Here is a 27,152-nt window from a genome sequence, read left to right on the forward strand (position 1 = left end):
CCCGGGACCGCCTCCTCACACCAAGGAACCTCCCTGGCTCTGCGGGCTTCCTCCTCCCTCTCCTCTCAGGACAGGAGCTGGCTGTGGTTGCTGGCGATGACGATGAGGATGGCTTAGCCTGACAGAAGCCCAGTGAGGGTGGGTTGTGGCCTTGAGCTTTCGGTGCTGCGGTGTCCAAGGTTTTTGAGGAGGACATTGGTTGGAAACGTGAGGAGAAGAGGGAGGGAGCTGGAGAAAGCCAGAGGTGGTTATGAGTGAGGTCGTTTGGGTTTGGAGAGGGGTGGGGAGGTGAAGAGAGGTCCAGGGGAGTTAAATTCGGTGCTGCTGGATGCGGTAGGAGGGAAAAGGACATTGTAGATGGGATAGGAGCTGTCAAGGATTCATGACTAGCTTCACCAATTAGAATAATACTTTTACATTGTGAACAAACTCTTGTTTCATTGAGACATGATCTTTTTCTAAATCAGTCAGCCTCATCCTTGTTCTTGCGACCTCAAGCTTCGGTTCCCTGTTCTTTCTCTTCACTGATGCAAAACTGTCCATTGGGGAGATGGTACCACTCCCCACCCCACTGCCTGTTCTCTCTCTTCACCGAACCAAAGAACTGATCATGGCTTCTGTTCATGGCATCTCGAAGCCTGATCTCCTCCTTTTGCGCAGGCAGGCTCATTTTGAGCTGCATGCCTCGTCACATGGCTTCTGGCAATCTATGGTTTTGCATAGGCCGTGGGGCTTTGATTCCTTCATATTGGGATGAACCTGAAAGTTGGGTCATAATCAAATAAATTCGTCAATATAGTCAGCTGGTTGTCAGAGCATAACGACCAGCCATCTTTCATTTCTTTGGGCAAGACCGTACCATGAATGAGTTGAATCCTTCACTAATGCAAATTAGTTTTTCTTTCTAATGGTTAATCTGGATAAAAGTTTTCAACCTGCAAGCCTTATCCCACCTATACTGCATCGGAACTTTTCATGAAATTTAAGTGGTAAAAGGTTTGCATAAAAGGACATGGAATATTTGCAACAAGTGATGAGAATTCTAGATGTCAGAATCGAGGAGATTAGCCCTATTATCAGATCAAGGATTTCTAGGAAGCTCAAGACTTTGGATTTCTGATCCTAGATGGCAGTCTGGGAGGTTTGTGGTTTGTAGAATTAGAACATCGGAGATTAGGAAAATAAGTTTCGTTGTGTCCACCTATAGACAGATCCAGTTCTGATATAGTCTGATGAAATTTAGTAATAACTGAACAAAACAATAAAAACACAGAAACTAAGCTCATATTCTTGTGGGCAACAAGAAGACCTCGTGTGTGATTAAGCTCGTTCAGAAGGACTTTCAGAACTGTTATCATGTGAATAAGATGTCTGATTGGCAGACTCGGATTGTGGTGCCCTAGAATTAGTTCTGATATGGAGCAGAAATTGTACAATTAGACCCTTAAGCTACACTGGTTAAGTAGCATCAATCAATGCTATGCAGCTAACATAACATGATGGGAGACATCTGATGGTTAGTCAGAGGACTGTGATGGATTGGTGGGAGTTAGTGGCTTGGTCTTTGATAGGTGAGACAGGAGCAGGAAATGGCTCCATTGGTGCAATTGGTGTGACCAACCGAAGTTGATGTCGGAGGAAGCGGGCATAGAGTGCAGAATAGGGGGGGTGTGTGCTGATTTCCCTCAGGACATGGTACAAAAGAGGTGCTTGGAATCACTGGGATGGGAAGCCTGCTATCCTTCATTATGGTGGACCAAAAAGAATTATAGCCTCATAATTTGTTGACATTTATGTATTACTTGATGATGATAATATACACCTATGTCCTTGTTGAATTTGAAATTGGATGTCACGCTAGCAAATGACACATTGAATATATAGACAGCTAAATGCCTGCATCTGCAAATGGGTAGGGCCGAGACTGGGCCGGACCCAACCTGCTTATATTTTGGGTCATGATTTTAGACCCGGGCTTAACTCGTTGGTTGATTGGACTGGGTCTGCATTAGTCCGGCCCATGAAAACTTTTTAAACCAAAGGCCCATCCGACTGAGCCAGGATTAAGCGTGACATTGACTCAAACCAAAATGTTCAGGTCTGGCTTGAATCTTTGCCGGATGAATCTTGCAACTTGGTTAGCAACTTCACACCCTTTATCATGCCATGCCAAAGTCAGGCATGTGCCCATTAAGCTCATACCATGGTTTGCATTAATACAACCTGGTTTTCTAAGGCAGAATATCTTCAAAAGATTCTCGTTTACCAAACAGAGAATCCATAATATATATTTGCAGATAGATTCAATTTAATACATAGGAACCTAAGACTCTATAAAACATCTCCAATTCCTTCAGGATGTCCACCCAACCCCACAAGATACTTTAGAGGCCATTTTTCTTGCTGTGTAGTTTCAAATCCCTACAGGAGACGAGTCAAATGGCTCAAGGAAGAGGCACCACCAGTAGCACGGTGGCTCTTGGGTTGGTATTGATTTGCCTGTTTGTTTGTCAATTTGAGATAATCGAATCGAAGGAATACATTGTTGGAGATGCCCTCGGCTGGACCTTCGGCGTCGCCAATTGGCCCAACGGCAAGAACTTTCAGGCAGGCGATGTGCTTGGTATACTTCTTTTCTCTTTCCATTTCATGAGAAATCTCTATTCAGAATGGATAAGGTCTTTGTGGACACTGTATATATAGGGACTTAACTATGACTAGAAATGTTCTCTAGTTGTTTGACAGGCTTAGTTGCTTAGTTAAGTTTCTCAGTATCTGTTCAGGCTCTGCGCCTTGTCATGCAAGATGTTACCTTTTCTTCTGAGAAGAAAAGAGACATTCTACTGCATGCAAAAAAGTATTTGCATAGTTGTTCAAAAAAAGTAGATAACTGCATATTTGTTTTAACTATGGCAAAACGCTTGTATTCTTTGATTTAATCCAGTTTTCAGATACGATCCTCAAGCCCATAACGTGGTGGCGGTCGATGCTGCTGGATACAATAGCTGTAAAGTTGGATTAAACTCCAAAGTCTACGACTCTGGAAACGATCGGATCTCACTGCAGAAAGGAGCCAACTACTTCTTCTGCAGCTTTGCAAACCATTGCCAGATGAATTTGAAGATTGCAGTAAAAGCAGCATAGTTATTGAATCGATCGACAGTTTCCTCCTACCATGTAATTGGAACATAGCCCTATTTGTCAAGAACAAATGGGTTATTTATCTGAATAATGATCAATAAAGTCAGATGTTGGCATACATCAATTGTCTAGATCTCTTATATTGCCTCACAAAGTTTAGTACTCCATGCAGCTATACCTTCACATAAATGTGAAATGCGACCAAGATAATAAGACATGGCGAGTTATACGTACTGAATATTTTTCTTTGTAAGAATTGCAGTCGGCATGGAATAATGTTTTAGTTGATTAAACCATGGTAGCTAAGGGAAGCTATTTCTGCATTGTTATGTAAATGATTTGACGGATCAAAGAGATTGGAAGAGGACCAGTTGCCTGTAATGATGAGCTATACAACGAGTGTCACTCTCTCCCAGTACCTCAAACCTCCCCTGGATCTGAGGCAGATTGGATCGACACTAGGGAGCTACACTGAAGAAGGCATAACATGCACTCAAATTCTATTGAAATTAAAAGGAACATTCCAAGAATCTATACTTTCTAGCCTATGACCCTCATTACTCAAAACTTTGACAAGACTGCTGCATCGAGGATCTACTTCTTTTCTTTTCTAATTATACGCAGCCTGCAATTGAACATGCCCCAAATTTAGCCCAAGCCTGACTTTAAGCTCGGTCGGCCTGATAAACGCCAAGCCGGCACGGGCTCATCCCAGTCCCGTGTCTCGCCAAACCCCTAAAAACGTTGCACCGTCCATTTCAGTGGCTAATGCGGACAAAACCAGAAGTTCGGTACCATGGAAAAGGCCAGAAGTAATGGTGTACACTCACGAGAGCCATGTTCGATGACCTCTAGTTTTTGGTATCTTTCTAACTGGAGAAAAATATACCTTTCTTTAGAAAAAGAAGAGGAAGGGGAGCATTGCCTAATCCCGCTGCGTTGCCCGAGGTTTCTATGCTGCGCTCCCAAAATGGCTGTGGGAATAGCAACATCTTTTCCTGGGATGGCATTGATTTGCTTGTTCCTCTTTTACCACTTGGATACGGCCTAGTCTGAAGGGCAAGTGACCTTTTTATGCAGCTGACGTGCTTGGCATGTAAATCCCCTTTCTCCTTCAATTATCTATATTTATTTCCCCTGCCATCTTTCGGAAAAACTCTCTGTATGGGTACGGGTTTGGTGACGTCTCGCTCAACAAGCTAACTGTGGCTCAGAATTCTTTCTTTTTTAATTTGAGATTAGGATTGGAGGCCTACCTTGAAGGAAAAGAGGCAGTCATGGGCTTGGGTGAGACCCTTTTGTTGATCTCTCTCTGTGTACCAACGGCCTAGTGTTTATGTATTTGGTCTAATCTAGTTTTCAAGTATAGTCTCCAATTTCACGACATGGTCATGGTAGCCACTGTTGGATATACAAGCTATAGCAATTCAACTCTTATTTAATAAGTTGCAAGCTTCTTTTACCTAAAAAAGCTCCAGGCCTGCAATAATAATTAAATAAATGAGCATACTTGGATGACCAATCCATGACTAGAAAAGGCTCGTCCAACAATTTGATAGGTATCAACAAAAAATATGGGGAATTTTTTCCCTCTCCTTTTCTTCTAAAAGAAAATTCAATGAAATATTACGAAAGAGCAACAAATGCCAAGTCAAATAAAATCTTACTTCGCTGCATTAACTAAATTACTCTTATAATTAATTCTTATGTTTTCCGGAATTCTTCCAATCTAAATCTAAATATAAATACCGTTGGTGAATCGACTCGGTCAAGGAAGATCAGCTGCACTTTGCAACACTCGATGCCCATTCTCCCCTTCCAATCAAGAAAAAGCTTCATTCTCCCAAACTAATCCTTAAAGCCCAACCACAGCCATCGAATGCCACGCCGCTTTAGTCCATTAAAAGTTTAAAACCTTGCAACCATGTGAAGGTGGACGCCCTCCGCTTTTTACACGTGCCAACCACAGCAGTGAAACTCTTGCAAAACAATGTGCGCAGAAACCGGCAGGGAACCGTGAGTCGGTTTGGAAGTTAATGGGTTCGGCTGCCGAAGCTCCCTTTCTACTTTGGTGACGGGAAGTATGAGCACAAACAGGAGGAAAGCGAGCCACCCCGTGAGCTGATTCCAATGGCCCGTGACACTGGGGCATCGCTTCTCCCTATCCTCGTCCCAGTAAAAAAAAAAAAAGGTTTCCAGTCTAAAGTATATTGTCCTGCCGGAACCATTTAAGTAGAACCACAAATTGTTCATGGTCCAAACCATCATCATCTTCGAACCGTAGCATCAGAAACCGTAACGTCATTCCGTGATGTAAGTGAAGCTTTTCTTTGTCAGCAGTGACTTTCACCATAAAATGTTACGGACGTAGAGATGGGATGATATAATTTAAGTTGGCAAAGTTGGCAACTAGTTGTATGCATGGACATACAGGGGAGCTGAGCCTGATCCTAAGTTCATGATTCCTGGACCACTTGAGCTCTAGGGGGAGTCAGGACAAGGCTCATGGACCCTTGCTGGGTGGCACAAGGTTCGATGGGGCCGTGGTGCAGGTCCACCATAAATACACTACCTTGCCATTCAAGTGCACCGTCTCCCCCAAAAGGAAAGTAAAGAAAGTGAGTTAAGAAGCCAGCTCGTTTGACTAGCTAGTCGACAGCATGGTAGCCCCCACCATATGCTCAGAGAAAGAGAGAAAAGAATGAGTTTCGTCGTCAGCTGGCCTTAACTTGCGTAAGTGTGCATGGGGACAAAGGTTCTTAGTATTAATTGGTGTATAGCTGTGAATAGACGCAGTGAGTTGCCGCTGCTTCATGTCCACCTGTGATCAAGTTGTCGAAGCAAATAAATACTTTTCAGCGAGGAAAGACTTGTAGAATGGAATGGATCGATAATGCCAGTCCAAAATTTAGAATAAATACTAAATAAAAATAAAAAAATATTGATTTTTTTTCAGCAAGAAGCAGTCCAACTCTTATTCTCTTTTTTTTTTGGTAAAAACTCTTATTCTCTTCGCAAAATGGAAGAAGACTGTGCAAGCACTATCCTGCAAGTGATTTCCTTTACGTCTATACTATCACATCAGCAAACCCTTCATCGGAATCACCAACTCTTGTATTGTTATTGAACGAAGTTACGGTATTTTAATTTTGACTGGTAGAGACATCACGGTATCTGGGCCCAAACGCCTTCGCTTGGAATCCCTCCATTGACGACGAACACCATGTAATAGCCGGAAGGCGCCAAGATGCCGGACGCCGGCGCCACAGCCGTCACTTCGTACGAACCGTTGTTGCCTGCAGCTAACGCCTTCCCCGTCTCCAGAATCAGCAGCCTCTGGTTCATCGAGAACGCGTGCGTCGAAAATGCCGGCGCCGCCATCGTCACCGAAACTCCGCCACCGCTTATTGCCGCCACCGCGAATCTCAGAGTGAACTGTTTCCCATAATTCAGCGAAATTGGGGATGATGAATTGTCAATTTTTGGCCGTAAATTCGAGCTCCCCGAGGTCAAGTATTCGGGTGAGAATGCCTCCAGGCTGAGCTCTGTCGGGAACTCGACACCGGTGAAGTTGTAGTAGACGTGGGGATTGCTCCCGCCGACGAGTACCCGCCCGTCGCGGAGCAAAATGGCGGACGAGTGATACAGCCTGGGGATTTTCGATGGATTCTGGACTTGGAAACGGGCTCCTGCCGGGCTCTCTGGGCTGTACACGACCGGCGTCAGGACCGGTTCGTGGCCCAGCTCCCACCCGGCGGCCCCCGCCGCCGCGCCATTAATGAGAAGCACTTCACCGGTGGGGAGCAGGATCATGTCCCCCATCACCCGCGGCGTAGACATTGTCTCCACGGACCACGACGGCGATTGGTCCGTGATCTTGATCCTGCCGCAGGTCTTCAGTGCTTGCATGTAGTTTTTGACGTCCCGCGCGCTGGTGTACGAACCTACCGGGGCTCCGCCGCATACCAGCACTTCGGCTTCCGTCGCTGACGGCTTTAATGGCAGAAGAACTGATGACCCGGAGCTCGGGTAGTTCCTCGGGTCCCCGCCGGGCATCTCTGGATAAGTCCTGACGATGGCGTTCCTGGTGTAGTCAAGCAGGATGGCGCGGTTGTTGGCGAAGATGAAGAGGTTGCCGTCGACGTTGAGGTGGACGAAGGGGTAGAGATTGTCCTCCACGTCGTCCTTGGTGTTTTGGAGGAATGGGAGAGGGAAGGTGGTGAGGTCGGAGGGATTGGGTTTGGGATGGAATTCGTAGTTGAATTGCCTGCGGCCACCGACGATGATGGCGCGGCCGTCGGGGAGGATTTGGTTGGTGGCGTACCAGCGGCGGGCCGCGAGGCCTTGCGGGACCTCGGACCAGTCACAGCTGCCGTCATCGCAGGGGACGAAGGTGCGGACTGCGCGGTCGCCGTCGTTCCAGCCGCCGGTCTGGATGAGGCGGCCGTCGGGGGCGACGGCGCCGGAGGAGCACCATGAGTCGGTGAGGATCATGAGTGGCCGGAAAGTGTTGGTGGCGACGTCGTACTCGGCGGAGTGGGCGGTGCAGTCGATCTTGATTACTTTCTCGTTGGGGTCGTTGCGGCACTTGCCGTTGGGGAGGGAGAGGTTGGAGAGGCCGAAGTCGGTCCGGTCGAAGATGACAACGCGGTCGTTGTGGAGGAGCTGCATGTGCATCGCCGACACGCCAATGCTGCGGTGCAGGAGGTCCCACCGCCCGCCGCCAGCCGCGGCGGAGTTGGTCGACGCAGCTAGGAGGAGGAAGAGAAGGAGAGGAAAGTGGACTGGAATTGGCTTCATCTCGAAACACTTGGACACTGGAGTCTGGACTATTGCCAGGGAGAGGAGTGCGTTGGTGAGTTTGAGGGTGCGGTGAGAGCTTTATCCCTTATTCCCTTTTATAATGTTTTGGCAGGCAGAGAGAGACAGATTGGGACACATGCATGGAATAAGAGCCATATACGTGGGTGGACAAACTGGAAAGGGGAGAGGCCTCATTATGGGATATTCGATGGCTTGGGCGGCCGTTCATGTTTCTTTAGGGTCATTGGATAACGCATCACAGCTCCGAACAATCACCAATTAGAATGTCTGATGGCAAGGAAGACAAAGGAGCCACCTGGGCACAAGGTTCTCTCTGCGATGGAGATGGACGGTGGATGGTCCATGCAGACTTGTTTTCTACTTCCCTACTTTCGCTGCACCTCACTCGAAAGGTGCCAGCCTCAAGCGTGTTGAACGCTTTAATAATTTAGACTTTTTTTTTTTTGTGGGAATTGCAGCATTTCATGTCACTCTAACGTGTGTATAATCTGCCAAATCGGAAGAAAGTAAACAGTACAAGGGTGAAGGTATCTCTGATACAGACGTCCAGCTAACCTCTTTGATGTGCTGAGCAACAAATGAGACGACCCAGTCAGTTGCTTTGTTCGCCTCTCGAAATATATGGCCCACCTGGAAGGAAGCCAAATCTCGAATCAATCTGCATATCTTTCGGAGCAGAGGGTGACCAGCTCCATGTCTATCCACACATCGGATCCAATTAATCACCATGGAGAAATCCTTCTCGAAGTATACCATGTCCACACCCAGCACGCGCCTCGCATAAGAAATACCCTCCCAAACTGCCCGAAGCTCCGCCACCACCGGAGTGAGACCAGGCATGCTCCTACCACCCGCTGCAATCAACCACCCCTAGTAGTTTTTGATAACGAAGCCCACCCCTCCGGCTACTCCATTCGTCGACATACCACCGTCAAAGTTCACTTTAAGGTAGCCAGGGGTTGGAGGTACCCAAGAGAAGAGAGCAAATCTGGGCGCTGTGACAGCTGAATAGTTACCCCAAATGTCCCTAGCCATCCTTGAAGCGAACATTGCGGCAGCCGATATGACTTTCGCAGCATGATACATAACTCTGTCTACCACACCCACCGGGTTTGCTAACACCTCATGACCTCATCTAAAATAGCTAGTCGGAAGATATTTTTTGAATTGTTTAGTCCTGTATAAATATCTAAGATCTCTTCACCGAATAATTAATATAAAACTAAATATACGTCCATATAGATCCTCACATACCTTCTCGTTCAAACATTAACGTCTCCACATGTCCCATGTTCTTTCTCGGTCTTTTGTTCCATCGAGAGAAGGGTTCCCTTCTTTCCATTTTGGACCGACCAGAAGCTGTTAGTTGTGGCTTTATTCATTTATTAATTAACTTGAATGTTGCAATGTTTGCTTGCTTTAGGGGAAGAACCGAGAAATTTCGGAGAAACGTCATCTTGTTCTCAAGTTTCTTCCTTTTGCAGTTCTAAGCCTTTCCCTTTTGTCAGTTCAAGTTGCTAAAGGAGGAGAAACCAACGGAGAAAACAAATAGGCCATGAAGACTTCCCACGTACGCTCTTGGATGTTTTTAATGGAGGAAAAACTGGCAGGGTAAGGTGGCACCTGACAACACTGATTAGGATTGTTAGAATAGATGGCAAGTCATCTCCATGACTCCATGGGAGCAAAACAGATTTTCTTGCTGTTTAAAGTTAAAAATCTTTGAATTACTTAACATAAAAAAATATGGACATGTTAAGATTGAATTTGGCAAATTTCACATATAAAGAATATGACTATGTGGTGATCCATTGGGGTGATCGGCCTCAAACCAAATCCGAACAATGGATCAACTATGTATTGCCTAACACTAACTTGATTGTTGAAAATGATCAGGCTAAACAATTTGAGTCCACCTTCGCTAGGTCGAGTTATTTGTTTCAGTTAAGCTTCAAATGTGGTATGTGTGAATTTTATTGGTCATTTGACTATCTTATAATTCAATATTTACATATGCTAATACCCACTCGATCGGATCTTGTTTACCAACCTCTCTTGGTCATTTTCATAATGCCATGTTTCGAGCTAGATCACCAACCTCATTTCTTCCTTTATCATTCTCACATCTATGGTCCTCTCGAGTATTGATGTTGATTTGAGCGCATGTATTCAGTGTTCAGTGTCTAAATCATTTTTCCAACATTGCAAGGATGGAATAGAACTGTCAATATGACGTGCAATTTTTGAGACTATAAAATGATGAAAAGGTGCAATTAGATTATATTTTTCAGCGAAAAAGAAAAAAAAAATATGCTACACCACATGTTACATCTTTCCCTAGGATACTAGCACCCAATGGCATTGTATTTGTGAAGACCCGAACTGAAGTCGGCAAGGAGTGCCGACTTCAGTTGGGTCATCGTGGTTTGCCCACGAAGACCACGCCGGCCGAACGGCCAGCGAGATCTCCGCACGCCCTTCCCCTCTCTCCCTCTCCCTCTCTCCCTCTCTCTCTCTCTCGCTCTTTCTCTTCTCTGAGAGCCCCAACCCTTGTTTCATTTCATTTTTCCTCCTCATTTTCCCCTCTTCTAGAGACGGTCGCCGGAGCCGTAGGCGTCGCAGGAGCCGCCATCGCCGCCGGAGAAGCCACTCGTCGACCGCCGGAGGTGAGAAAGACTACACATTTACTGTTTTATGGATTTAAGAGGGGAAAGAATAAGGTTAGGTTAATCAATTTCATGCCCTATTTCGGAAAGACATTTTTTTTTTTAGATCGACCGGCCGACGGTGGCCGGCCGGGGTCAATCCGGCCGAAATGGGTTCGGCCGGAGGTGGGTGACGGGGGGCCGGGCTTCCAGCCCCGGTCTCCCTCTCTTTCCTCCCTTTTTCTTCCTCTCTCTCTCTCCTTCTTCTCTCTTTCTTCCCGTTCGGTGCCGCCTGTGAAGGTGGGGTAGCCGACGGCGGCTGGCCGAGCACGCCGCCGAGGACCACGGTCGGCCGCCGAGGGCCGACCACCAGCCACCTTCTTCTTCTTCTCCTTCTTCCTCTTCTCCTTCTTCCTCTTCTTCTTCTTCCTCTTCTTCTTCTTCTTCCGCCGGCTGGGTGCTTTCCTTGCATCATTTTCTGTGCCCTGTTGGTGTCTCAAACCAGGCACAGATGAGCTTTGGGTGTTTCCTTTGCATCGAAATCCGTGTCTTAAGGGTGAACCAGACTTTGAACCGGGTTTAAATTGTGAACCGATTCCACCTATTCCATGAATGGGTTTTGTTATGGTCTGATCAGACCTGGTTTGGGTTGGGCTAGGGGTCTGTGTTGGGCTGAGTCGGGCCAAATTGGAACTGTGGGCTGGTTTGGGTTGGGCCCGAAATCTGATCCGGACCTGTTATCTGGTTTGGTTCAATTGGGCCTAATCTGTTTGGGCCACAATTGACTTGGGTTTAAAGGATCCTGATTTTAGGGTCTATGTTTGATCTTAGGGGCCCATTCTTAGATCCATGAACTTAGAAATTTAAGGGATTGGGAATAGTTTAAATTATGTTTCTTAGTTAATTAAATAATTAATGTTTGTGTTTTAATCAGGGGTTCGTGATATCAGTGGCAGGAATTTTTAAGCGAACCCAGGTAGGTAACCTTGCTTAAAGTATGATTTACATGTACTATGCATATGTGTGATTATTTCCAGCATATTGATATGTTTTATATTCTTGGCAGTATTATCATTTAGAAGCATGTTTTTGACTGTAAATCGATCATCTGAAAATCTATTATGCATATATATTGGTTTTGAAAACTTATGTTTATATTAAGTTTGATTGTTGGAATTGGTGGATGTGATTTTGGAGACCGCGTGACTATTGTCTAGGATTCCCGCCAATGGGGTGGAAACGTTGGCCCTGTCGACTTGTATGAGGAGCTAGTTCCGGCACTATGGGGTGTTTTGGCTCTGCGGAGCATGCTCTGAGGAGTAGAGATTGGGCACCCTGGGGTGCAGCACTGCGGTGCAGGGCTCCATTTGGAGCAGAGTGTTGACACTTCGGTGTGACCATGCCACTGGGTGATGTGGCCGTAGTCATGCGGTAGATATGTGGATTATGTTATGCGTGATATGATAGACTAAGATGGTATATATATATATATATTACTTGAGTATCGGATTGGTTTGCGGATCATCATATTTATTTGTGCACATGACCTGTAGTTATATTGCATATGCTTTAATACATGTTATCGTGACTTTATGCATGTTGTTACCTACTGAGCTGTTGTAGCTCATACCTGTTTTTGACATAATTGCAGGAGATGATTGATGGGGGATTCGGGAGGAGAGGACTTATGACATTGGACATAGATAGATTTAGATTCATTTTGTCATAAGTAATTGATCTTGTAAATAAATGTTACCAACTTTATTTGAGACATTTGAAATTGAATTATTGATTTGATTATCATAAATGATAGATTTTTTAGTATTGATATTGTGATCTGATGTTGTGACTTGAGTGTCTGATTATTCAGCCTTGCACGCCCGTGCGGTCCGCCGTGCGGGTGTGCGGCGTCTGGCGCGTCCCGGGCCTAAGTTCGGGTTCGGGGCGTGACAGATTTATTGGTATCAGAGCTTAGGTTTCAGATTCCTAGGGAGTGTGTTTGAAATAGTTAGACGGAGCTTAAGTTTAGGATCTTTAGGATTCGTCGGAAAGTTTGAGAGATGGGTAGACATTAGGCCATTAGACGAAGGTATTTATTTGCTTTTATTATTGATAAATTTGTGTTATTTTATCAGAATTTTGAAATGCTAAAATTAGAATGCAACCTAATTATGGTTGTTACCAAAGTGTGAATAAGCTACTATGAGAGTTTTCTTGGTGGAGCAATTTGTATTTCAAGTTATGATTAATTAGATTTTGACTAAATTAAGTGAAGGAATATTAATCATGAGATATTATCGTGCAATGTAATTATTTTGGAAGTTTAACTTGATATCAGGCACTGTGGATATTGCTTCTAGTTGAAGTTAATTATTTTGGTGGCAAATTAAGATTCATCTATAAAAAAAAAAATGTTTAAAGTTTGGACTAGAAAATATTTTTTGAAATCTGTATGTGGATCATGCATGGAACTCGTATATAGAAGGAAAATATACTTGGGGATGAGACTTAAGAATTTTTATTTGGCTCTACTTGAGACTTGAAACAATTAAGATTGATATTTTGATGGAAAGTCAATTAGTACGTCTTGAGAATATTAGAGTATTAAAATATTTTTGGGTTGGTCGAAGATAGGACCTCTTTGATTTGGAAAAGTTCTTGATGGTTTTTCTTGTTAATGAAAAATTTCGTTGGAAAGTATAGTGTTTTTGATTTTGATCAATATGGATATCATTGTGTTATTAGTAGATTCTTTTATCTGCAATATATATTAAAAAAAAATATATATATAAATAGGAACTATTACTAAAGTGATGAAATAGTTAATGAGTTTGTGGTGTTTTGAATAGATTCTCTAAGTCTAGTAGTTTACAAGATCCCAAAATGTTTGCAGTACTGCAAATAAAAATATTTTACTTATTTGAGGAGTTGATCTCAATGTAAAATCATAGAGCTTATATCTGGGTGGAAATTTTCTTTGTAAATCTTTAAACTAGATTATTAGATTCTTGTGAATTAAATATTTATAAATCAAGGCCATGAGTTGATTATGGATTTTGTCTCACCATATGAGAAATGCAAGTGGGATTTCATGAGAGGCCCAAACAAGTTTAGCCTAAAAGAAAAGATTTGGGATGATTGAGTAAGCTCATGAGTAAGTTAATCTAGAATCTTTTAATCGAAGCTTAGAATAAATATCAACTTGTATAATGGAATTGTTAAGGAAAACTAGAATTGGCTTAGTTCAAATTTGGATCTAGAATATGATTACTTGATTATATGATGGTACAAATATGACAACTATCTCAAGGGTTAATCATGACCTAGTTCTACTTGGAAATTTGAAATTTGGAGTTTCTTAGTCTTAATGCAAAGTGATACTTTAGTTAGAAATCATTGTCACTTTAGAGAATTAAATGAATTAAATCAAAGTGTGCAGCGGAAGTCTGGTGGTTTGACTTATTTTGAAACTGGTTAAGATCATTAATATTTGATCTAAAAGGCATTATGATGAAATACTTGAGTTAGTTTCAGGAGAATGTTGTTGATTCTATGGATGATCTAAAGGTAGCTATGTAATTTTCACTAGTGGATCTTCTATTGTTGACAACTTTTGGGAGAATCTTGGGCATGTTAAATTTAGCATTTACGATTGATGATTCCTTGGTTGGTCTTAGACTTGGAATGTTTTAACATGGATCTCTTATTTGTTGGAATGATGTGGGAGAAAGAAGAGAAGAAAAGAAAAAAAAAATGATTATAGAATATTAAGAGCATTTGATACTAAAGATTTCTTCTATTTCTGTCAAGCCAATTATGATCTCTGTGTAGAATCAAGAGAAATTAATTTCTTGGGATATAATTATGGCATTTTTATCTAAGGTTGGAAGTTTGGAATTCTTTTGAAGGAGATCAAAAGAACTTACTACGTGTGGTAAATATAAAGGACCAAGTCTTGAGGAGGCGCACAATTCCTTATGTCAAGGTCCAGTGGAACAATCATAGTGAGAGAGAAGCCACCTGGGAGCTGGAGGAGGAGATGAGAGAGAAGTATCCAGCCTTGTTCTCGGATTGAGGTATGTTTTTAATTTCGAGGACGAAATTTCTTTTTAGTTGGTTAGAGTGTGAAGACCCGAACTGAAGTCGGCAAGGAGTGCCGACTTCAGTTGGGTCATCGTGGTTTGCCCACGAAGACCACGCCGGCCGAACGGCCAGCGAGATCTCCGCACGCCCTTCCCCTCTCTCCCTCTCCCTCTCTCCCTCTCTCTCTCTCTCGCTCTTTCTCTTCTCTGAGAGCCCCAACCCTTGTTCCATTTCATTTTTCCTCCTCATTTTCCCCTCTTCTAGAGACGGTCGCCGGAGCCGTAGGCGTCGCAGGAGCCGCCATCGCCGCCGGAGAAGCCACTCGTCGACCGCCGGAGGTGAGAAAGACTACACATTTACTGTTTTATGGATTTAAGAGGGGAAAGAATAAGGTTAGGTTAATCAATTTCATGCCCTATTTCGGAAAGACATTTTTTTTTTTAGATCGACCGGCCGACGGTGGCCGGCCGGGGTCAATCCGGCCGAAATGGGTTCGGCCGGAGGTGGGTGACGGGGGGCCGGGCTTCCAGCCCCGGTCTCCCTCTCTTTCCTCCCTTTTTCTTCCTCTCTCTCTCTCCTTCTTCTCTCTTTCTTCCCGTTCGGTGCCGCCTGTGAAGGTGGGGTAGCCGACGGCGGCTGGCCGAGCACGCCGCCGAGGACCACGGTCGGCCGCCGAGGGCCGACCACCAGCCACCTTCTTCTTCTTCTCCTTCTTCCTCTTCTCCTTCTTCCTCTTCTTCTTCTTCCTCTTCTTCTTCTTCTTCCGCCGGCTGGGTGCTTTCCTTGCATCATTTTCTGTGCCCTGTTGGTGTCTCAAACCAGGCACAGATGAGCTTTGGGTGTTTTCTTTGCATCGAAATCCGTGTCTTAAGGGTGAACCAGACTTTGAACCGGGTTTAAATTGTGAACCGATTCCACCTATTCCATGAATGGGTTTTGTTATGGTCTGATCAGACCTGGTTTGGGTTGGGCTAGGGGTCTGTGTTGGGCTGAGTCGGGCCAAATTGGAACTGTGGGCTGGTTTGGGTTGGGCCCGAAATCTGATCCGGACCTGTTATCTGGTTTGGTTCAATTGGGCCTAATCTGTTTGGGCCACAATTGACTTGGGTTTAAAGGATCCTGATTTTAGGGTCTATGTTTGATCTTAGGGGCCCATTCTTAGATCCATGAACTTAGAAATTTAAGGGATTGGGAATAGTTTAAATTATGTTTCTTAGTTAATTAAATAATTAATGTTTGTGTTTTAATCAGGGGTTCGTGATATCAGTGGCAGGAATTTTTAAGCGAATCCAGGTAGGTAACCTTGCTTAAAGTATGATTTACATGTACTATGCATATGTGTGATTATTTCCAGCATATTGATATGTTTTATATTCTTGGCAGTATTATCATTTAGAAGCATGTTTTTGACTGTAAATCGATCATCTGAAAATCTATTATGCATATATATTGGTTTTGAAAACTTATGTTTATATTAAGTTTGATTGTTGGAATTTGTGGATGTGATTTTGGAGACCGCGTGACTATTGTCTAGGATTCCCGCCAATGGGGTGGAAACGTTGGCCCTGTCGACTTGTATGAGGAGCTAGTTCCGGCACTATGGGGTGTTTTGGCTCTGCGGAGCATGCTCTGAGGAGTAGAGATTGGGCACCCTGGGGTGCAGCACTGCGGTGCAGGGCTCCATTTGGAGCAGAGTGTTGACACTTCGGTGTGACCATGCCACTGGGTGATGTGGCCGTAGTCATGCGGTAGATATGTGGATTATGTTATGCGTGATATGATAGACTAAGATGGTATATATATATATATATTACTTGAGTATCGGATTGGTTTGCGGATCATCATATTTATTTGTGCACATGACCTGTAGTTATATTGCATATGCTTTAATACATGTTATCGTGACTTTATGCATGTTGTTACCTACTGAGCTGTTGTAGCTCATACCTGTTTTTGACATAATTGCAGGAGATGATTGATGGGGGATTCGGGAGGAGAGGACTTATGACATTGGACATAGATAGATTTAGATTCATTTTGTCATAAGTAATTGATCTTGTAAATAAATGTTACCAACTTTATTTGAGACATTTGAAATTGAATTATTGATTTGATTATCATAAATGATAGATTTTTTAGTATTGATATTGTGATCTGATGTTGTGACTTGAGTGTCTGATTATTCAGCCTTGCACGCCCGTGCGGTCCGCCGTGCGGGTGTGCGGCGTCTGGCGCGTCCCGGGCCTAAGTTCGGGTTCGGGGCGTGACAGTATTCTATCATGTTGTGTGCAATTATAGCTATTCTATCTAGGATACTAGCACATTTTTCCTAATTGATTTTGAGTCTGACATGACATTGCACTCTTATCATCTAGGGTTCGCCTAATGGCTATTGCAAATATGACAAGAATGTTTTCTTTTTTTTTAAAAAAAAGCAAAAAAATAAAGAAAGAGTACTATAGCGCTCTACTCTATTTATGTCCTCGCTTCTCGTCCGACGTGACACTGACATGTCACTTGATGAATTCCTATCAAATTACTAATTTTTGCCAACTCACCTCTGAATTGCACCATTCCTCTGCGATCACTAGGAGTAGAGCAAATAAGTTTGGGTGACACATATAGCAATAATCATGAGAAAAACAAATTAACAATATTAAGAATATTTTGTCTAAAAATTACTATATTTTTATTTTATAAAAATATTATAAAAAATAATTTATTAGAATAAAATCAGGAGATTGAAAAAAAAATTGTCTGGATCAAAGCATGCGATATACATTGTCCTAAGAACATAATTCGCTCTCTATATACAGGTTTGCAGTGATCTCGTCCTCAAGATCCAACAATCTGGCTCAGTCCGATCTTTCTCTATCGAGCAAGATCACTGTGGAGGTTTGACCCAACTGACTCCTTCAATTGCTTAGAAAATAAAAAAAAGATAAAAAACAGAAAGTTGAAGGATGGAAAAATACTTTATCTATGGAAGAAATTCTCGGAGGATGGAGTACCAGTAAGAGAGAGAGATTGGATTGGATATTGTTTTACCAGTAACAAACTCTATAACACTAATCACGAGAAAAGCAAGTTGACAATAATGCAATTTGTACTTGATAAAGAGACTATATAATCATGGATGTTTACCAAAAAAAAATAATTATAGATAAAGAATTGTATCGAATAATCATAGATAAAGATGCAGATGATACTTATTTGGAAGGACGGACAGCTTGTTCCCTAGTAGGTTAGAGATTTTAGCCACCCATCCATTTTTTTGGGATTATAGATTTTAAAATAGATGGAATTCAAATCCAGGTCCTCGATGATAATTTCGAGCAACTTCATTCATTAATCCAAGCAATTGACGTACACTTACTTCATGCAAATTAAGAGGAATACTTTCTTTTTTATAAAAACGGTTTTTTTTGGCAATGGATTATATAAAAGGGGGTAGTCCTTTCTCAAATATTTTTAATCTCTCAGGATCATGGTGAAGATGGTATTAGATCCCGAGACAAAAACAATATATAGGGCTCATTCAGTTTTAGATGTTGTGCTATGCTCATAATCAGTCTACAAGACCAAAGGTAAAGTAACTCATACGTGTAAGAAAATATAAAAATATATAAATAAATCTATCTCATTCTTGTTTAAGCTTTTAGGATAATTGGTGATTTCAATCTAGTATCAGAGCTTAAGCTTTTAGGATAATTCGTAATTTCAATAAAACAAACATCACACCATCATGATGGTCCGTCTCCAAGATAAAGTACATGTAAAATGTAGACACGGTCTTCTGCAATGTGGGTTCGGTTGTACATCTACTCATCTTGTGGACCATACTCATTGCTGGGTAGGCTCGTCATACCTAAAATTTTAGCCAATTTGCCCTACTTCTAATAACATAGTGTATATATGGTTTACTTTGAGCTTGATCCAACGTTAAAAAGAACTAAGCGAAACCCAAAATAAATAAGCTGGTCCAACTCACCTCAGATATGATAAGTATTCTGGGGCTAATTTAAACATCAAACCCAGCATGCATGTCAAACAATTTTTTTTTTGATTATATGAAACATGAAAAGTATAATATATGTATCTATAAAATAAAGATTTGAACCAATTTTAGCAGGAGTGATAATGAGACCAGCAGGAAGTCAAAGTCAGGCGGAAGCAATGAGCTGTTAAGTGATGTCAGGGCAATAGAGAGGGATGCGATGATTATAAGGTAAAAGTAATTTCATAGGGGGGGAATGTTTTTTAATGCATGATTATATAACTAAAACTGATTTTTTCCCCTCTAAGCAAACAAGAAAATAAGACTTTAATTTGAAAGATAGTACTATTATTTTTTCACTTCTGGCAAAAAAAGAGAGCTCTACATTCACCTACGCTACGAATGCCACTTGCAGTGAGTACAGTCTACCTGCACCTTGGTTCATTAAGATAATCAAATTAAAGATAGCCTCAGTTCAAGATATAAGACGAAAATAAAATCACAAGTGAATCAACTTATTGCGACCCCATAAGTGGTGTAGTCCTCCAGCCTGGTGCTACTTTACCATATTCCGAATTCAATAGTTTCAATAAATTCCCTACAGTAGTTCATCTTAGCCCAGATCTAGAACTACCCTCAACAATTTGTGTAGCCGTAAAATACTATTCTTTGGTTGAGATCTGTTGACTTTGTATACCATTTCATTGTAGTTGTGATAAACGTTGGCAGCTCGAATAGGAGATCGTCTTGGACTTCAGGACAGACCACTCCAAAACCCCAATCACGACATGGACGAATTTCTCTTTTTTGTGCAAGAAAAAAATAAAAATCTGTCTATGTTTGCTCTTAGGCGCCAAGCACATGAAGATCCATAGAACATGGCATGAGAGCACTAGTGGGCATATGAATTGAGAATTTTTCACAAAGAAGGATAGATAAGGAAAAACTCTTCGTAATGCAATATTCAGACAATAGATGGGGAAGCCCTCTGTTTTGATCCATTGCTCTCACACGGACCATCGCTTTGGGCCCACACAGAAAACCTATCCTCTCATAGGAGCATGTGGCGTAAGTACTATGGATGTAGAAATTTCCCCTAATCTCTTCTTATTCGTCTATGATTGACACCATGAGAATCATCTACTCGCAGCTATATAATACCAAACTGATCCTCAGGAAAGCTGTAATTTATTTATCAATCGCTAGTTTCTCAAGATTTATGTGCATAAAATCTCCATGCAAGACTAACTTAATTATACACCGATCTTTAAGCTGAAGGAAATAAATCCAGCCACACCCAAAAAATTCATTGTTCCATCCGCATTTGATTCTTGAAGAGCAATGCTTTAGCTTTGTTTGCTTTTCTTTTTATCTTTCTTTTGGATTAGTTATTTTCAAGTAGTTGTAAATAGCCCATCATAACTAGTTTTTACTCGGACACGGTATGAGGGGATTTTTACTATTCAATACCAGGGCCGATTCATGGGTTGACATGCATGCCCGTTTGGGAGTTATTTGGTAACTGGTTTGCTCTTGCCAGTTCTTCTCCCTTTCTTATCCCGTATCTGAAACAGGTCCACGTTCTTGCAGTTTGAACTTAGCACCCAATCACCAACCGCCACGTTGGTTACCGTTGGCGCCCCTTCCTCACCAATAGCGGTTTCTTCAAGGACGTTGGCTTCTAGGGCTCGTACCCTCGACCCCTTACTCTCCTAACCTATCTCGTAACACTCGCCATGGATCCCTCCAAAGCAGAAGAGTATCACACACAGCCTTCTCCTCGGCCGGCGACCAGTCCACCCCCCTCCACGGCCATTCCAGTAACTACAATTAAGCAAGTCTACCCTCCAACCTGCCCTGCCTCCGCCACCCTTCAGGTCCAATCTCAATTGCCCACCCCTTGGTCCACTGGCCTCTTCGACTGCTGCGACGACGTTGGCAACTGTATGCAATCCCATGCATCCACATTACCAATGCTTTTATCGGCATTGTTTTTTCCCCATTATTTACCAGAGTTTATCTCATTTTCAAAACTCTTGCAGGTTGTGTAACCTGCTTCTGTCCATGCGTTACCTTTGGTCAGATTGCCGAGATCGTCGACAAAGGATCGATCTGTAAGTCCTTTATCATGATCGTTCCTCTTTGTTGAGGCTCGCGTATGTACTTATCTGTCATACTGAATTGCTGAATGTCTGAAGCATGCGCGGCAAGTGGAGGGTTATATGCGCTGATATTCTGTGTGACTGGGTGCAATTGCCTCTACTCGTGCTTCTACCGATCAAAGATGAGAGGGCAGTACTTCCTGGAGGAGAGCCCCTGTGCTGACTGCCTTGTCCACTGCTGCTGCGAGATGTGTGCATTGTGCCAGGAGTATAGAGAACTCAAGAGCCGTGGGTTCGACTTGCACTCCGGTGTGTGGATTACTGTCTCTCTCTCTCTCTCTCTCTCTGTGCGTCACTATTTTGTTTGTTTGTAGGGCTGCTTGTTTGATGTTTTGGAGTGCTCATTGGTGTATTGGGGTTGGGATTTTGCAGGGTGGGAAGGTAACTTGGGAAGGCAGAGTGCGACCTTACCGCCAGCCGTGGAAGGAGGCATGAGCCGTTAAGGCGTGGGCTAAGATTATCTGGAGAGTTGGCGTTTGCTTTGCGTTTGTGTGTGAGATTTGCTTCGCGACTGTAATGCTAATGCTTTCAAGGGTACAAATAGTTATTGAATTATCTATTAGCAATCGAAAAGGACTATCGCGCGCGAAGAAAAGTACCGTTTTTGTTGTTGTTGTTGTTGTTGTTGTTGTTGTTTTCCTCCATAACGTGGGAAATTTGTACGCGATGGAACTAAACCTGTGGAATTTATTGGAAGAGGATCTTGTAGAATTTCCTCTTGACGCCACACGACCAAGTAGATTTCTCCTTATTTGACCATTCAAAATCATGGGTTGAAAACGATATTGGATCCCAAAGCAACAGAGGTGGAAAAATCTACTAGATTTTAACGTAATTTTAAAAAAGGAAAAATGAAGGGGGGTCACCAACGAAAAACCTAACGATCTTAAAGCCCAAACAGATTTAAGCCCATGAGAAGCTGCTGACAGGCCAAATCCAGCTACGTCATCCAAAGAAGCTAGCCCAGGCGTAGCCCACGTCTATTTACATAGCAATCTGGCCTTTATTTATTTGGCTGTACAAAATGATCAGCTCTTATCACGACAAGGCTTGTTTTTATTAAATAAAGAAGATTGAACAAAAGAACAGCGGGTGCTTTGAGTCTCTTCTCGTCACAATGGGTACCTTGGACGACTTAAGAAGGGAATGAAGTGGATAAAGAGAAACTAGAGTACCAGGGAGTGTTTGTCCCACCACTGTGGGTGCATTTGAAGCATGTTTTTTCCAAATATATGATCGCTGGAGACATCGTGGCAGATTAGAAGACTACCGTGTCGGATTCGGGAAGATTGAGATTGTCAGTTGTTGCATTGGGATCGGCGGTCTGGCTTGAGAGGAACGCCAGAGTGATAAGTACAAAGACTTTTGTGCAGGCTCTGCAAATAGTAAAGAATTTAGACTGGAGAGCAGTTTGGCTTTGAACCAGCGGAGGAAGCAGCAACGTCGATCACGGCGACATGCTGCTCGATTCACTCGACAGAAAAGATTTGAGTCATGTTTTTTCTTGCTCTGAGGGACTTCAGTGTAATAACCACACAAAACATCATCCATCTCGAAGGCAAGTAGCCATAGGTCCGGACATTTTTTAACACGATGCATGTCATATCATGGAGATGAAGAAGAGTCATCCGCCTAATAAATATAAATGATGTGAGTTGCACGTAGGAGATTCCATTCAGTTTCGGAGATCTAAATGTATGTAATCTACCATTACAGTATCTTGGCTATGTTCTTGGGTACAAATGGTGTTTTTCAATCTCTTATAAATTTCAATTGGCTAGGTCTCTACCTAGTTAACTATTAAGATTCGTTGTTACGCAAACATCTACTCCCTTGTTTTAATAACAATTTATTTTTAAATATAATTATTCTGAAGATATCATTTTGCTATAACTACCTTTCTGTACTTAGAATTATTGTTATTATATCATCTCACTATCTATTCAATAAAATAATGCTTTTTGAAATTCAAACATTCTCTTCTGCTTGGACTATTTTATCCCATGAACGATGACATTATTCAGAAAATGAATAACAGTACAGTTATCTTAACAAAAGAAACCAACCTGAGGCGTAAAGTGGCAATATATTGTTGCCATTTCCATTAAAAAAGATAAACATCATGGGTTCCGCAGTTACTGGGTTGCAGAAAATAGAAAAGAAATTGCTTAACCCAATGGTACGATGCCAAAATCTTTAGCTGCTCTCTCTCTCTCTCTCTCTAATAGAGAGATGTTGACGATGTAGATGAAATCGTCCATTTGTATTACGGCCATCCCCTGCCTGAGCTTCCACCGACACCCGCAGGATACGTCAAAATAAAAATAATAAAAAAATAAGAGACAGGCAACCGGGCAGCCGGTTCTTAACTGGTCCAAGTAGATTTTTTTCCATGCCCACCGGTAAAGAACGGTTAGGATGAATTTCAATTTTTAGATTAAAAAAATATAAAGAAAAACACCATAGCAGCACCTTTTATAAAAAAATATAAAATATATAAATAAATCTATCTCATTCTATTAGCTTAAGCTTTTAAGACAAGTGCAAATTTCAACATAGTATCAGAACAAAGGTTCTGATTTCAAATCCTTTTCTGCATTCTTTAACTTGCATGTGCAAAACTATCTTACAACTCAAATTGCATGGTAAGTTAAGTTGACCATTTTACTATAGTTAAAATGGCCATAGAACAAATTACAACCATTCGAATAGATAACTTAATTATAAAAAATAATAATTTTATTTTTTTCTCTCTCTCCACGGTGGCCCCACCCTCACCCCCACATCGCCAAGTCTGTTCTCATGTCCCCCCATCCTGTCCCTCTTTTTCACCTTCTCTTCTCTCCTTAAAGCCTACATTTTTACCTACTTCCTCTCCATAGGTGCTCAAGTCCATGTTTAGCTCCTCACTGTCGGCAGGTTCAACATTGATTTTTTTTTTTTTTTGTTGTTGTGGAGAATACCTTTATCTCGATGCATGTAGCATCAAGATATTGGATGAAATGTTTATTAGAGATGTGTCTCTTTTTAATCTTTTCTTCACTTTTTTTTAAAGTTAATTATTGCAACTTAAACTTGCAATCCAACTTAAGTCAAAGCAGAGGGCTCCGCCACGGAATCTGCTTACTTTCAGAGTTAAATAGTGCCTTCTCCGGTATCCAGATACCATTCTGGATCCTTTCTTGGCGCTAGAATGCATCCAACGTTGGTTCCCGTGACGCTTGGGTGGCTCACCTACTCTACTCGAAAGTATAGTGCTAAGTTAAAGAGGTGCATTTGACATGGATTCCACGATACATCATCACTCGCGCATTCATGGCTGGGTTGGTTAGGTACACCGTATTCTATTTCTATCACGTTTCCAAGGCATAGATTTAATTAACTGCATTAAAATCAAAAACTAGTCTGGAGTCTCTGGACCACAGCAAGAAAAGTTTTCGCTTTTATCACGTCCCTTTGTTAGAATTATCACGTTCAAACTGAATTAATGGGATGCTATGTTCTTACATTCATCAGTTAACTGTTCGGTTTAGGTGTGTTTCCACGTATCAAATTCCAATGGAACTGGAAGGGGGCTTAGATCAGGTTGGCATGGCAGAATTGGATTGGATGCAACATATCCAACACAAACTAGTCGGACTTATGGGTCTAAATAGAAGTTTGTGATGACTGTTTCAGACATCTTTGTTACATTACAAACATATTTGATTGCACTTTTTTGTTTTTTTTGTTTTTGAGGAAATGATTGGATGTATATGAACAACCAATTTATTAAGAAAGGAAGGAGTATCTAATAGCATTTAGAAAATATTTTACAGAAGGTTGTGATTTCATCAATTATAATTATTTGAAGTGGAATGATGGACATATCACATATCCATGGCTTCTTTATACATCTTAATCATTTATGAATGAATATAGTGGGATGTAAAACCTTTTTTTTTTTTTTTGAAAAAGAAAATGACATGATTCTACTCATAGGAACATATTGGCAGGATTGGAAGGGAGGAGGCTTCTTCTGAAAATGCATCGCGGGCGCTGTTTGTTGTTTAAGCCATTTGCGTTTTGTAATTTTGTTTTGTTTTTGTTTCCTTTCTCCTGATGTATTCATTTCACCTTCTCATGAAATGAATCGAGGCCGGTTATTTCCATCTCTCTCTCAAAAAGTAAAAGAAAAAAGGATGCATTCAATATTTAGATTCTATACATGTAGAAAGATTCATTCCTACCTTTCTTCCTTCTTTTGCATAAATAATTGTTCCATATGACTAAGTTCAGGGGTTTATGGGAAGTTGTTGCTTGAGCTAAGTTAATATCGATGCCATCTCAAGTTCTCTGTTATGAAATCAACCCACCCAAGGAAAGGAAACTAAAGGTTTACGTATCTCCGAACTTGCTCTGTAATTATTACCATCGCAAGCCGATCAAGGACTCGGATCACCGGCTCCCCGCCTCCCCCACCTACAACTTGGGTTCATCAAATTTCGACTTAGGATATTGAAGGATTTTGAGGTTCTAATAGTCTCTGGAAGTCTCTGGGTGGGAAGGAAAACGACATTTCAACATCCTTACATATAATTTATGAAGTGTAGATCTACTGTGAGTGCTATACTATAGTCCTCTCTCACACAATAAATCTCTTAATTGCCAAGAAACTGCTTGTTATAATCATTTGTTGTTTATTGGTCAGAAGTAGTCAGTATCACAGAGGAACCAGGAGCGAGAACTGAAGAGTTCACATTTCTTTGTTTTCTTCACCAACCTATGAGTAGTTGACATGTTTAATAATCTTCCTTACTGTGCGTTTTTATCGAAGGCTCTCTAACTTGAGGCATTCCTAGCACCTAGACATCTCTTTCTAGGTCCATGAAAATATTGTTAGGAAACCATCAATCACGCAATTACCATCAATCATCCAATTCCCTCCAAAAAAGGAAACCACCAATCTGTCAAATGTCGTTGAAGATGCAGAATTATTGAAAATCAATAAAAAAGATATAAAACCGTTGGAAACTAATAAGGAAGATGTAGAGTTGTTGCAAACAAATCATGGATCATATAATTCCCTCCAAGAAAGGAAATCACCAATCTATCAAATGCTATTGAGAATGTAGAGTTATTGTAAACCACTAAGAAAGATATAAAGCTGTTGGAAACCAATAAGAAAGATGCAAAGTTGTTGGAAACAAAGTAGAAATCTTTCCAACGTTCCAATTGAGCCGTTAAAATTCTTGTAATTATTTTTCTTCCCATTCTATTGTTTCCTATTTATAGTCAAATACAATCACTTTTCAAATCAAGAAAGAGTTTCACCCAAAAAAACTACTAGCTAACACATATTCCTTGGACAACAGCTCACCAGTAGTGTTGAGGAACCAACAGGTAGTTTCAAAATGCATGGCTGCAAATCCTAAAGACAGTTGATACATAAACTCATCAATAGGCTCACCTTCTACTCCATCTGCACTAGGTTTTCCACAAAATTTGTCATGCCATATTCAAACTAACAATTTTATGAATTCTGACTTTTACCTGCAAAAAATTATGGAGGAAGTCTCACATCCTTAGATTGAACTCAGAACCCCTTTTTAAGCGCAGGTACTGAAGAGAGAGAGGCGTCAAACGGTAAAACAAAGTTCCATTACGCATTGCCGTGCTTCAACAAATACAATTTTGCTACCAAAAGAGAGAGTAGTCTCGGGACACCGAAATTTTCTCTTTGCTCAGGCAGCTCCTCAAACGGTATTTTTCACTTGGAAGCTCCTACCTTCGAGCTTTCTCAAGATCAACTTTGACGGATCGGTGCTAGATGGAGGTATGCAGGGCAGTGCGGGCTTTGTTATACTGAGCCCGCACTTTAGGATGGTGGCAGCAGGTGGCTGCCAATTATTTGACACATCGGTTTCGGAGGCAGAGTTGCGAGATGCCTGGGTTGGTCTTCGACATGCACAACTGGTGCTGCAGGCCAGTTCGATCATTCTGGAGGACGATTCGGCCACAGCTATCGGGTTGATTCGGAGGGTCAAGGAGTGAGAGCACAGACCACGCCCTGATCCAGAATATAGGAATGATGATGAGGGATGCGGTGGCCTTCCAGGCCAAATATGTATTCAGAAAAGCCAATGGGGTGGCCGATTTGCTGGCTGCCTACGCGACGCACCACTCAGAATACACCTTCTAATCAGGGGAGGGAGAGCTACCACAGGCATTCCGTGAGCTAGTATTTTTTGATTTTATTGGGTATATTCGTATACGCACTGTATGAAAAACCCGCCACAATAAAAAAAAAAAAAACAAAAA

At 42.0% G+C, this 27,152-nt stretch overlaps 2 protein-coding genes and 1 pseudogene across 3 annotated transcripts; 2 read left to right on the plus strand and 1 right to left on the minus strand.

Annotated features, from left to right (window-relative positions):
- The first annotated feature begins 2,376 nt into the window (after nucleotides 1-2,376).
- On the plus strand, nucleotides 2,377-3,259 carry LOC103695466 (chemocyanin-like). Its single transcript, XM_008776807.5, has 2 exons — nucleotides 2,377-2,623; nucleotides 2,945-3,259. The coding sequence occupies exons 1-2, from the start codon at nucleotides 2,440-2,442 to the stop codon at nucleotides 3,142-3,144; spliced, it is 384 nt and encodes a 127-aa protein (XP_008775029.1). The 5' UTR covers nucleotides 2,377-2,439; the 3' UTR covers nucleotides 3,145-3,259.
- Nucleotides 3,260-6,016: 2,757 nt separating this feature from the next.
- LOC103695456 (aldehyde oxidase GLOX pseudogene) lies at nucleotides 6,017-8,004 on the minus strand (annotated as a pseudogene). The gene has a single exon (XR_015987244.2). The product of XR_015987244.2 is annotated as an aldehyde oxidase GLOX pseudogene (transcript).
- Nucleotides 8,005-20,426: 12,422 nt separating this feature from the next.
- On the plus strand, nucleotides 20,427-21,295 carry LOC120111784 (protein PLANT CADMIUM RESISTANCE 3-like). Its single transcript, XM_088723009.1, has 4 exons — nucleotides 20,427-20,634; nucleotides 20,733-20,804; nucleotides 20,889-21,101; nucleotides 21,225-21,295. Exons 1-4 carry the CDS (start codon nucleotides 20,427-20,429, stop codon nucleotides 21,293-21,295), a joined length of 564 nt encoding a protein of 187 aa, XP_088579135.1.
- The last annotated feature ends 5,857 nt before the right edge of the window (nucleotides 21,296-27,152 follow it).

The sequence above is a fragment of the Phoenix dactylifera genome, chromosome 5 (genome assembly GCF_051530095.1).
Source record: "Phoenix dactylifera cultivar Ajwa chromosome 5, Ajwa_hap1_PhDact_Kaust_v1.1, whole genome shotgun sequence".
NCBI classification, from domain to species: Eukaryota; Viridiplantae; Streptophyta; class Magnoliopsida; order Arecales; family Arecaceae; genus Phoenix; species Phoenix dactylifera.

Excerpts from the sequence above, each read along its gene's own strand:
- LOC103695466 (XM_008776807.5), top strand. The coding sequence starts at position 2,440 with ATGGCTCAAGGAAGAGGCACCACCAGTAGCACGGTGGCTCTTGGGTTG. Across the intron at positions 2,624-2,944 it reads TCAGGCAGGCGATGTGCTTG|TTTTCAGATACGATCCTCAA; the intron begins GTATACTTCTTT and ends GATTTAATCCAG.
- LOC120111784 (XM_088723009.1), top strand. The coding sequence starts at position 20,427 with ATGGATCCCTCCAAAGCAGAAGAGTATCACACACAGCCTTCTCCTCGG. Across the intron at positions 20,635-20,732 it reads CTGCGACGACGTTGGCAACT|GTTGTGTAACCTGCTTCTGT; the intron begins GTATGCAATCCC and ends AAACTCTTGCAG. Across the intron at positions 20,805-20,888 it reads CGTCGACAAAGGATCGATCT|CATGCGCGGCAAGTGGAGGG; the intron begins GTAAGTCCTTTA and ends GAATGTCTGAAG.